The sequence below is a fragment of the Panthera pardus genome, unplaced genomic scaffold (genome assembly GCF_024362965.1).
Source record: "Panthera pardus isolate Hobbes unplaced genomic scaffold, ASM2436296v1 HiC_scaffold_21, whole genome shotgun sequence".
Lineage (NCBI taxonomy): Eukaryota > Metazoa > Chordata > Mammalia > Carnivora > Felidae > Panthera > Panthera pardus.
The window spans coordinates 12093200-12105940 of record NW_026526777.1 but is presented as its reverse complement, the minus strand read 5'-3'; the positions used below and the strand labels follow the sequence as shown (position 1 = coordinate 12105940).

The window sequence follows — 12741 nt, the reverse complement described above, 5'->3', positions numbered from 1 at the left end:
TTATGTTAATTACATGTTGAAGTAATAATATCTTGGATATACTGCGTTAAATAAAAAATATCTAAACAGGGCAGTGTGATTGAAATCTGAGCCCCTTCAGGCACGCCACACCTTGCCCCGCCCCTCAGAGTTAGCCCCGCCCCCCACGGGGTTGCCGCCAAGACCTGAGATGGCTTGATTCTCTCCGCCCCCGGGAGGGACCAGCTCCCGGCCTCTTCCGTGCCCCGCGCGCGTGCGCACTCCGGTAGAGCTCGTGGAGGTTCCCTGGGGTCCGTGTTTTCCAGACCCCGGGCGGGATCCTCCCGCGGAGGACCTGGCGCTCACGGGGAGGTCGGGGTTAGCCCGCCATGCGTTGGGGGCTGCACCCGCGCGGGCCGGGGGCGGCGGCTCTGGCCACGGCCCGAAATCTGTGGGTGCCGCCCCATCTTCGTTGTCACCCGGGATGGCGAGGGACGACGAGGAGGCTTTTGGTGCGGTCAGTCACCGGGGCCAGTAACCAGCTGCAGAACTCGAGTAATGGCAGATATCGGGACACAGTGCTGCTGCCGCAGACCAGCTTCCCCATGAAGCTGCTGGGCCGCCAGCAGCCCGACACGGAGCTGGAGATCCAGCAGGTGGGCAGGGAGGCCCGGGCCGGCCTGGGGGCGGAGGGGAGCTGGGCCCTCGCCGGCAGCCGCTCCGGGTGACCCACACACCCCGGCAGGTAGGGCCGCGGGTTCTAGACTCCTTTGGGCGGCGACGTTGTGACCGGACGAGTGGGTCTCCCAACAGGGTTTCTTGCTGGAAAACCTCTAGGTGAATCCCTCAGTTGAAGCAGGTTCCAGAGCAGAATATTATTAAAGAGGGATGCTCGCATAGCAGCGCTGAATATAAGTGCCATTTTTTAGGCAAAAACAAGTCGAATTTGGACACTTTTCCAGTGGTTTGTGAAAAGTAAATTAACATGGACACTTGTAAATGAAGTTTTCGATTATGTGGGAAAGTTGAAGCTTACTTTTGTGTTGTCGTTAGGCGCCTAGTTGGAATTCTGACTTGTTTGCAGAACAGAGTAGCTGTACTTACTTCCTCAGAGTCCCCTTCCTAAACTGTGCACCTTTCTCCTGTGTTAGACTGAGTTTTCTAAGAGAAAATTCACTTCTCAGTTTCTGTACTTCCAGAGTTTTAAAAATTCTCCATATTTAGCATATATTGGTTAAGTAAATTTGCTTAGCCTAGTATGGCAGTTATCAGACTTCTAGACTCATAAACCTGTTTTGGCCATCTACTTTTTTTTTTTTAAGTTTATTTATTTATTTTGAGAGAGAGAGAGAGTGAGTGAGCAGGATCAGGGGAGGTGCAGAGGGAGAGAGAGAATCCCAAGCAGGCTCAGCACTGTCAGCACAGAGCCCCGTGTGGGGCTTGATCTCACAAACCATGAGATCATAACCTGAGCCGAGACCCCCAGGGGTCTGATGCTTAACCGACTGAGCCACCCAGCTGCCCTGCCATCTACTTTTTTAAAGTGTCTTATTCAATACTGTTGTTATGCCAGGAACTGTGACAATTTCAGATGTTTTCTCGTGTAATTTTCACACCAGCTCTGTGAATTGGTTGTTGTTAACATTTTTTCAAAAGAGGGAACACGGATGCCCATAAGGGCAAAATGACTGGGCCCAGGGTACACGGTAGGTGAGAGAAGGGGGGTAGGGCTGCAGTGAGTGTTGTTGGGATTTTGACAGTAGCAGGTATTGAGGCCAAAGGAGAGCAAGGATAAGAGTGTGTGGGTGTGGGGGGGTGGGTAGTGTACAGGCCCTTCAGCATGGCTGGACTGAGGCGTGAAGGGTGGAGAGTGCCGAGAGACTGGCCAGAATTTGGTGCTCCTCAACAGGGCCCTGTTTACAGTATAAAGAGCTCAGACCTCAATGTGAAGCCTATAGGGAAACTATTAAAAAGTTTTAAAAGATGAGGACTCAGATGTGCATTTTAGAAACTTCACCCTCGGGTTTTAGAGTTGAATACATTGGCATGGGATAAGAAATAAGCAAATGCTGGCTGTTACTTACGGTAAGATGCAGGAGTATGTATTTGGGTGATGTTCAGATATTATGGTTCTTTTTAAACAGAAATGTGGATTTTCAGAACTTTATTCATGGCAAAGAGAAAGAAAAGTAAAGACAGAATTTTGTCTTCATGATGGACCTCCTTATGCAAATGGTGACCCACATGTTGGACACGCTTTAAATAAGGTAATTGTAATTTAAGTTATAAGACCTGAGGGAAAAACCTTTATGTAAGTACACTTTACAAAGTGTATTTTGCTTTTATGACAAGTAAATTTGCATTGATGCATAAAACTAAATTGTCTTTTTTTTTTGGTGAAAAACATGTTTTGTTTTGTTTTTAATTTTTTATTATATGAAATTTATTGTCAAATTAGTTTCCATAAAACTAAATTGTCTTAATAGAAAGCAGCAATAGTTTTAGTGTTGTATGGAAAATAACATCCCTGGTATTTGCTTTGAGCTTATTGTTATTTTAGATTAGTAGATATTTTATTCAGTAAATAATTATTCAGCACCTACTATGTGCCAGGCATTTTTCTGGACTCAGGTAATAGCAGTGAACAAAATAAAGATAAATCTTGTCTTTACAGAGCTTATGCTCTAATGAAAAAGACATAATAACACAAAGAAGTAAAATATATAAATGTTAGATAGTTGCTGTAGACGGAATACTTGTTCTTCTCCTCCCGCTGTTTATATGTTGAAACCTAATAATCTCTAATGTGATGGTACTTGGAGGTGGGGCCTTAGGGAGATGACTAAATCTTGAGGGTAGAGCCCTTATCAGTGAGATTAGTGCCCTTACAAAAAAAAAAAACCTCAGAGAGCTTCCTTGTCTCTCTTAGCCCTGTGAGGGTACGGCAAAATGATATTGGTCTGTGAACCAGAAAGCAGCCCTCACCAGACTGAGTCTGCCGGCACCTTGATCATGTCCATTTTCTTTTTTTCTTTTTTTTTTTTTTAATTTTTTTTTAACGTTTATTTATTTTTGAGACAGAGTGAGACAGAGCATGAACGGGGGAGGGGCAGAGAGAGAGGGAGACACAGAATCAGAAGCAGGCTCCAGGCTCTGAGCCATCAGCCCAGAGCCCGACGCGGGGCTCGAACTCACGGACCGTGAGATCGTGACCTGGGCCGAAGTCGGACGTCTAACCGACTGAGCCACCCAGGCGCCCCGATCATGTCCATTTTCTACTTGGACTGTTTATTTATCTTACTGTTGTGTTTTGAGAGTTCTTTATGTGTATAGCCTAGGTATTAAACCTTGTCAGATATGTGGTTTGCAACTATTTCTTCCAGACTGTAGCTTGTCTTTTCAAGGTATATTGAAGAGCAAGTGTTCTTAATTTTTTCTAAGTAATCTCTACCCCGAATGTGGGGCTCGAACTCATGACCCTGGAGATCAAGAGTCACATGTTGTTCTGAATGAGCCAGCCAGGTGCCCCCTAGAAGTTATTAATGTTGATGATGAAGTTCAGTTTATCAGTTTTTCCTTTTATGAATCATGCTTGTAGTGTCATGTCTTAAGAACTGTTTCCCAGGCCTTCCATCCTGAAGATTTTCTCCCATATTTTTTCGAAAACTTTTACATTTTACATTTAAGTCCGTGATACATTTTGCATTAACTTTTATATAAGATGTGAGACTTACACTGAGGGTTGTTTTTTTCCCTATTGATGTCTATCACCGTTTCTTGGCACTCTTTTCCCTAATGAGTTGCTTTTGTACCACTGTCAAAAAATCAGTTTGGCAAATGATTCTCCATTTTTAGATTCTCTATTTTGTTCCATTAATCTATTTGTCTGTCCTGGTAATACCACAGTTTTGGTGACTCTAGCTATAGAATAAGTCTTCAAATTGGGTAGTCTCTGTGTTCCCATTTTACTGTTTTTCAAAATTGTGTTAATTTCAGTTCCTTTGCCTTTCCATATAGGTTTTAGGATAATTTTTTGACTGCAGTATCAGAGAAGGTAAGCTGAGTTTTGAGAGTACTAGCAGGTACTGTCAGGTCAATTGTGCGAGGTGGATAGTAAACGGTATGCAGTTTTTTGAGAGCACTAATTTTAACCCCCCTCCCCACCATTTTATTGAGGTGTAAGAGACATATAACATTGTATTCGTTTAAGGTGTACAACATAATGGTTTGATGTATGTATGTATTGCTGAATGAATACCACAGTTAGTTAACATGCATCTTGGCACACGGTTACAAATTTTGATTTTCTTGTGATGAGAACTTTTACCACTGACTGTCTTAGCAACTTTCAAATATACATTACAGTATTGTTAACTATAGTCACCATTCTGTACATTATATCCACAGAATTTATTAACCTTATAACTTGAAGTTTGTATATATTGACCACCTTCATTCATTTTCCCCCACCCAACCCCTGCCTCTGGCAACTATCAAACTTTTCTCTGTGTTATTAAAAAAAATGATTTAAAAAAGGAAAAATGATAAAATAGACTTCATCAAAATTAGAAACATTTTATGACTTCAGTTTTCTTAAGATTGCATATATAAGTGAGATCATCTGTATTTGCCTTTCTCTAACTTATTTCACTTAGGATAATGCCCTCAAGGTCCATCCATGTTGCAAATAGCATGATTTCCTTCTTTTTCATGGCTAGATAGTATTCCATTATATATGTCCACCACAGCTTCTTATCCTTTCATCCATTGATGGGCACTTCGGTTGTTTCCATGTCTTGACTGTCGTAAACAATGCTACAGTGAACCCAGGTGCGCAGATCTCTCTTCCAGGTGGTGATTTTGTTCCCTTTGGATATATACCCACTAAGTGGAATTGCTGGATCTTTTCTGGATCATATGCCAGTTCTATTTGCAGTGTATTGAGGAACCTCCATGCTTGTTTCCATAGCAGCTGCACTAATTCACATTTGAACCATCAGTGCACAGGGGTTCCCATTTCCCCACACCCTCACCAACACTTGTTATCTTTTATCTTTTTGATAACAGCCATCCTAACAAGGCTGAAGTGATACCTCATTGTGGTTTTGATATTCCAGATGATTAGATACTTGCAGCGACTTTCCATGTACTTGTTTGTCATTTGTATCTCCTCTTTGGAAAAACGTTTGGGTCCTTTGTCCATTTTTAAATCAGATTTTTTTTTGTTGTTTTGATTGTTTTGCCTTTGATTTGCATGAGTTCCTTATATTTTGGATCTTAAACCCTTATCAGATAGATGATCCCCAAATAGTTTCTCCTATTCCTTAGGCTTGCTTTTCATTTTGTTGATGGTTTCTTTTTTTTGGTTTTTGCAGTGAGGAATAAGCTTTTTAGTTTGGTGACAGTCGCATTTTTTTTTAATTTTTGCATTTATTGTTTGTGTAACAAGAATCATTGCTAAGTAAAGGAGCTTTTTCATATATTTTCTTCTAGTAGTTCACAGTTTCAGATCTTATAATTAAGTTCTTAATCCATTTCAGTTAAGTTTTGTGAGTGGTGTAAGATAGAGGCCCATTTTCATTCTTCTGCATGTGAATATACAGTTTTCCCAGCACCATTTATCCCCATTGAGTTTTCTTGTTTCTCTTGTCAGATATTAATTGACAAGGATTTATTTCTAGACTCTTAATTCAGTTCCATCGATCTAGGTTTTTGTTTTGTTTTTCTGCCAATACCATACTGTTTTGATTACCAAAGCTCTGTAATATAGTTTGAAGTCAGGAAGTGTGATGCTTCCGGCTTTGTTCTTTCTCAAATTTTCTTTGGCTATTTGCAGTGTTTTGTAATTTATTACAAATGTTAGGATTGTTTTTCTATTTCTGTAAAAAATTCACTGGAATTTTGACAGGGATTGCATTGAGTCTTTGTAGTATGGACATTTTATTGTTAAAATGTTTTTAGTGTATATACAGATATTTCAGCCCCTTGGTTAAATTTATTTGTTGTGGTTTTTATGGCACTATTATAAATGTGATGGGATTGTTTTCCTCCTTTTCTTCTTTTTTTAACAATTCATTGTTAGTGTATAGAAATATTACTCCTTTCTGTATGTTGATTTTGTGTCCTGAAACTTTAATGAATTTATTCTAATAGCTTCTGATTGAGTGTTTAGGATTTTCTGTGTATAAGATCATGTCATCTACAAACATAATTTTAACTGCTTCCTTTCGTTTGGGTGATGTCTTTTCTTTTTCTTTTTTCTTTTTGCCTATGTTCTCTGGCAAGACCTTCAATACTATATTGAATAGGAGTGGTGAGAGAGGGCACCCTTGTATTATTTGTGATCTTAGAGGAAAAGCTTTCAACTTCTCACTGTTGAATATGATGGTATCTGTGGGCTTATCATATATGGTCTTTATGGTTTTTTTTTTAATGTTTTTATTTTTGAGAGAGAGAGAGAGCGCGAGCATGCGTAAGCAGGGGAAGGGCGGAGAGAGAGGGAGACACAGAATCTAAAGTAGGCTCCGAGCTCTGAGCTGTCAGCACAGAGCCTGACATGGGGCTCGAACTCATGAACTGCAAGATCATGACCTGAGCCGAAGTTGGACGCTTAACCAACTGAGCCGCCCAGGTGCCACTGGTATTTATTATGTTGAGGTACGTTCCTCCTGTACCCACTTTGTCAAGAGTTTTTATCAGGGAAGGATGTTGAATTCTGCCACATGCTTTTTCTGCTTCTATTGAGATAATGCTATGATTTCTATCTTTCCGTCAATTAACTTTTTGTATCATTTTTGGGTGTATGTTCATCTTTGAATCCCAGGGATAAATCTCATTTGCTCATGGTGTATCATCCTTTTAAAGTACTGTTAAATTTGGTTTGATAGCATTTTGTTGAGAACTTTTGCATCTATATTCATCAGGGATTTTGAACTATAGTTTTTTATAGTGCCCTTATCTGACATTGGTATCATGGTAATGCTGGCCTCATTTTTTTGGATGAGTTTGAAAAGGTTTGGCATTCATTCTTCTATAAATATTTGGTAGAATTCACAAGTGGAGCCATATGGTCTTGGGCTTTTCTTTGTTGGGAGGTATTTAGTTACTGATTTGATCTCCCTACTTGTTACTGGTCTCTTCAGATTTTCTATTTTTTCATGATTCAGCCCTGGTTGGCTGGATGTTTCTAGGAATTTACCCGTTTCCTCTGAGCTATTCAATTTCTTGGCATATAATTGTTAATAGTAATCTCTTACGGTTCTTTGTCTTTTTCATGTATGAGTTGTAATACCTCCTTTTTCATTTATAATTGTACTTATTTGAATTTTTTCTCTTCTCAGTAAGTCTAGCTAACAATTTGTCAATTTTATCTTTTCAAAAAAAAAAAAACAAACCCACCCTAAGTTTTGTTGATCTTTCCTGTTGTTTTCCTGTTTTCTATTTCATTTATTTCTGTTCTGATCTTTGTCATTTTACTTCCTTCTGCTAATTTTGGGCTTAGTTCTTTTCTAGTTCCTTGAGCTATAAACTTGCATAGTCTGGGATCTTTCTTGCCTTTTTATTTAAAAAAAAAATTTTTTTTAATGTTTATTTTTGAGAGAGTGAGAACAGAGCATGAGCAGGGGAGGGGCAGAGAGAGAGGGAGACCCAGAATCCAAAGCAGGCTCTAAGCTCTGTGGTGTCCGCACAGAGCCTGACATGAGGCTTAAACCCATGAATGCGAGATGATGACCTGAGCTGAAGTCAGATGCTTAACTGAGCCACACAGGCGCCCCTCTTGCTTTTTTTTTTTTTTTTGAGTTTATTTATTTTGAGGTGGGGAGGGGCAGAGAGAGGGAAAAAGAGAATCCCAAGCAGCCTCCGTGCTGTCAGCGTAGAGCCAGATGTAGGGCTCAAACTAATGAACTGGAAGATCGTGACCTGGGCCGAAATGAAGAGTTGGACACTTAACCAACTGAGCCACCCATGTCCCCCTCTTTCTTGCTTTTTAAGGTAAGCAGTTATTGCTATAAACTTTCCTCTAAGAACTGCTTTTGCTCCATTCCCTAAGGTTTGTTTGGTATGTTGTGTTTCCATATTTGTTTGCTTCAATATATTTTGGACTTCTTTTTTTTATTTTTTTAAAAAAATATTTATTTATTTTTGAGACAGGGAGAGACAGCATGAACGGGGGAGGGTCAGAGAGAGAGGGAGACACAGAATGGGAAACAGGCTCCAGGCTCTGAGCTGTCAGCACAGAGCCTGACGCGGGGCTCGAACTCACGGACCGCAAGATCATGACCTGAGCTGAAGTCGGATGCTTAACCGACTGAGCCACCCAGGCACCCCTTGATTTCTTATTTGACCCATTGGTTTTTCAGAAATGTGTTGATTATTTTCCACATATTTGTGAATTTTCCGGTTTTTTCCTATTATTGATTTCTAACTTTATACCATTTTGGTATGAAAAGATACTTGATGGGATCTTAATCTTTCTACATTGTTAAGGCTTGTTTTATAGCCTAATATATGGTCCATCCTGGATGGTGCTCTGGTGCTCTTCTGCTGCTATTAGATGGAATGTTCAGTGTTTATCTGTTAGGTCCATTTGATTTAAAGTATAGTTCAAGTCCAATGTGTCTTTACTGATGTTCTGTCTGTATGACTTGACCTATTCATTGTTGAAAATGGGGTATTGAAGTCCTCTACTATTATTGTGTTCTTGTCTTTTTTTTTTTCCCTCAGATCTGTTAGTAGTTAGTTAATGTATTCAGGTGCTCTGATGTTGGATGCATAAGTTTTTAAGACTGTCATATCCTCCTGGTGAATTGACTCCTTTATCATGATGATGACCACATCTCTTGTTACAGTTTTTGGCTTAAAATCTGTTTTGTCTAATATTTCTCTTTGGGTTTCCATTTTTGTGGAATCTTTTTCCGTCCCTTCACCTAATCCCTACATGTGTCCTTATAGCTTACACGTGAGTCTCTTATAGGGAGCACAGTTGGGTTTTGTTTTCTCATCCATTCAGCCACCCCACATCTATTGATGGGTGATGTAATCCATGTACATTTAAAGTAATCATCGATAGGCAAGGACTTACTCATCCCAATATACTGTTTTCTGTTTGTTCCTCTCTGTCTTCCTTTGTGAATTGATGATTTTTTTCATAGTGGTATGCTTTGATTTGCTTCTCTTTTTCTTTTATACATTTCCTGAAGGTTTTTACTTTGTGGTTACCATGAGGCTTACATAAAATATAACAGTCCTCTAAGCTGATAGCAGCTTAACCTCAGTCACATGCAAAAACTCTATCCTTTTACTGCCTCTAACACATTTTATGTTTTTGATGCCATAATTTACATCTTTTTATACAGTGTATATACTAGCCAGTTATTGTTGCTATAGTTATCTTTTTTTTTTTTTAAACTGGAAGCAAATTCAATGTCCACCAATAAGTTTATTTATTTATTTTGAGAGAGAGGGAAAGAGAGACCACGTGTGTGTGAAGTGGAGAGGGGCAGAGAAAAGGAGAGACAGAATCCCAAGCAGGCTCTGTGCCATCAGTACAGAGCCCAATGCCGGCCTCACATTCACAAACTGTGAGATCATGACCCGAGCCGAGATCAGGAGTCAGAAGCTTTAACTGACTGAGCCAGCTGCGCTCCCCACTGTAGTTATCTTCAATTCTTCTGTCCTTTGGTCTTTATATTAGAGTTACACCATAAACGCACCAACATATTACACTATTGGGGTATGTTGAATCTGACTATAGACTCACCTTGATTATTTTCATGTGCTCTGGTAGTAAATCGCATCCTTTTATTGCAGCTTGAAGAGCTCCTTTAAGAATTTCTGAAATTTTGACTTATATGGCAGGTCTAGTGGTGGTGACTTTGTCTGGGAAGGTCTCTCTCCTTCATTTCTCAAGGACAGCTCTTGCTGGATCAAGTGTTCTTGGTTGGAAGTTTATTTACAGCATTTTGAATGCGTCATTCCACTCTGGGTGTGCAAGGGTTCTATAGAGAAATCTGATAGCCTCATGGGAGGGTGTGGGGGAATCTCTTAAAATTGACAAGCTTTTTTCCTTTGCAGCTCTCAAGGTTCTTGCTTTGTCTTTGATTTTTGACAGTTTTATTATAATGTGTCTTTCAGAAATCTCTTTGGGTTGCGTTTGTTTGGGAATGTATGAGCTTAGTGAACTTGGATGTCCATGTATCTCCCCAGATTTAGGAAATTCTCAGCTATAGTTTCTTTGAGTTTTCTGACCCTTTTCCCCCTCTCTTTTCCTTCTGGGATTCTCATAAAACATATATTTTTTAAAAAGTAGTTTCAGACTAGTTCTGTAGGCTTTCTTTATTCCTTTTCATTCTTGTATCTTTTGTACCTTTGACTGGATAATTTCAAATGATCTGTCTTTGATTTCACTGATTCTTTTCTTCTGATGGGTCATGTGGGCTGTTGAAGCTCTCCATTGAATTCTTCAGTTTAGTCACTGTATTCTCCAGCCCCCAAATGTATTGTTGGTTCATCATTGTTTTTTATCTTGGATTGAACTTTTAATTTTACTCTCATATTATTTTTCCGATTTTGTTAAATTGTACATGTCTGATCTCTTGTTGCTCTTGGAGCATCTTTAGGACAGTTATTTTGAAATGTTTGTCAGGCATTTTATGGATCTTAATTTGTGTGTGTGTGTGTGTGTGTGTGTGTGTGTGTGTGTGTGTGTTTTATTAGAAGTTTACTTTGTTCCTTTGGCAGTATCGTGTTTCTTTGATTCTTCATGATTCCTGCAGCCTTGTGTAGATGACTATGCATTTGAAGAAGTAATCACCTCTTCGAGACTTTATGGAAAGAACTCACATATAGATGGGGGCATGCTGGAGTGTGCTGTGGTGCAGGGTGTAACTGGGATTGCTGCATCTAGGATTTTCGATTGACTTTTTTTCCTCCCCCTGGCAATTCTAGGTTAGGGATGGGGCTGGTGTAGTATCTTGTCCGCTCAGGCAGTTGGGAGCACGACATCAACAATGGTGTGATCGTTGATTAGATCTGTGAATGGTCCACCATGGGCGTATGGGCTGCTGGGGTCCTCAGCAGTGCCTTCAGGTCCAATGGCTAAGGACCAGGGCAGGTGGTGGTGGTGGCCTGATGCCTTGCCGTGGGAGCCAATGTGGTGGTAGGGGCCAGCCGCAGACACAGGCAATGGGGAGGGTCAGAGCCAGGAGCAGTGTCCGGGGCCACCATTGGTCAGATAGTCAGCTCAGGGACCCTGGCTGTTGGTTTGTACTCCTGTGACTGCTGTGGCTAGCCACAGCCTATGCACGATAATGGAGGGTGGTCATGGACGCTGGGGCTGGTGGCATGCAGGTCAGGGAAATGAATCAGGGCCAAGCCAGACCCATAAGCAGTTGGGGGGGCCTTGGCTGTCAGCATGCATTTGTGTGACTACGGGAGCTAGCTGCAGGCCCTCAAAGCTATGCAGGCCAGTGACGGGAGTCAGGGTTGGCTCCGTGCCTGTGGGCCAGCAGCTACGGGATCCCTGATTGTCGGCACGTAGTTGTACAGCTGCAGAGGTTAGCCTCGTGCATGTGCACAGCAGTGGATGCTGGTGATGAGAAATATTTATGTGTCTTGCAGGGATTTTTTTTGTTAGAAACTGGGCATTTTAGATAATATATTTTAATAAATCTTAATAATTACCTCTTGGACACCTTCCCCCCCTCATGGCTTTTTTTATGACTTTCTTGTTTATATGTGTAGCGACTGCATGGATTTTGGTTTTTTGTTTTTTTTTGGGTTTTTTTGAGGTCTCTTTCCACCCTCTCCTATTTTTCTTCAGCATTAAGCCTCTGATGTTGCTTCTCGGGGAGGCACAGCTTTGGGTATGCTCAGTCACCCTGGGTTGGCTGTGGTTTTGGCAGGATGCCCATCCTCTTTCCCTGACAAAACCCATCTATTTTACTCTGAAGATTTCCTACTGTTTTCTCTCTTATTTTCAAAAGTGCCCTGGGGCATAATCTGTTCTATAGACTAATCCATCAAATTTGGGGGATCCTTCGAAGTATTAGGTCCTGGAGTCAGTGTTTGACATTTGTTCTCAGCCCAGGAGGGTCCCGCCCAGCTGTGTCTTCTGGTTTTCTCCTGCAAACTAGCTGACCTAGATTTTAGCCCGTGTCATCTTGAATCTGTGAACCTTCTTCCAACTAACTGCCTTTCCCCACTGCCTCCGCTGGTTTCGACAGCCTCCTTAGGCCTGGATTTCTCTGTGCTCTGTTGCTGGGAAGAGAGTAAGAGCCATTTTTTTTACTGCTTGTTCCTCTCCTCACGGACAGTCTCCCGGCCAGGGCTCTGGAGCCAAGAGTGGGGACAACTGTATACTTTTCTGTGAGAGACACCCCCGTTTTAGGAGCTGAGCACTCGTGGGAGAGTCAGTAGTCTGCGATCTTGACCTGCCTTTCCTGTTGTAGAACCACCATCTTATGAGCCTAGACAAGTGGGATTGGAGCCCCAGTCTTCCCAGCGGACTTTCACCTAGAGTAGAGCGTGTTCCCTGAGTGGGGGCCAAGTAGAGGGAGGGAGGCCCATCTCTCGACTGCCCTTGCCTGGACCTTAGAGCCTCAGCTGCAGGGAGCTGGGGCAGGGTCAGAAGTGCTGACAGAAACGCTTGCCCTCTCTGGGGAAGACCTCCCTGCAGCCCGGGAGCTGGGGGGGACTGGAGAGGGAGCCCTGTGTTGTTGGCAGCAGTAGACCGGAGTGGATTCTCTGCTGTGCTGAGCTGGCAGGCTGGAGGGAGGGAATGGT

At 41.7% G+C, this 12741-nt stretch overlaps 1 protein-coding gene across 1 annotated transcript in view; it reads left to right on the top strand.

Annotated features, from left to right (window-relative positions):
* Positions 1-225: 225 nt before the first annotated feature.
* IARS2 (isoleucyl-tRNA synthetase 2, mitochondrial) overlaps positions 226-12741 on the top strand; it is a 63764-nt gene continuing 51248 nt past the window's right edge. The window contains exons 1-2 of the mRNA XM_019465662.2: positions 226-614; positions 2103-2225. Of these exons, the coding sequence (XP_019321207.2) occupies positions 348-614; positions 2103-2225 (390 nt within the window). The 5' untranslated portion in view covers positions 226-347. The remainder of the gene's footprint in view (positions 615-2102; positions 2226-12741) is intronic.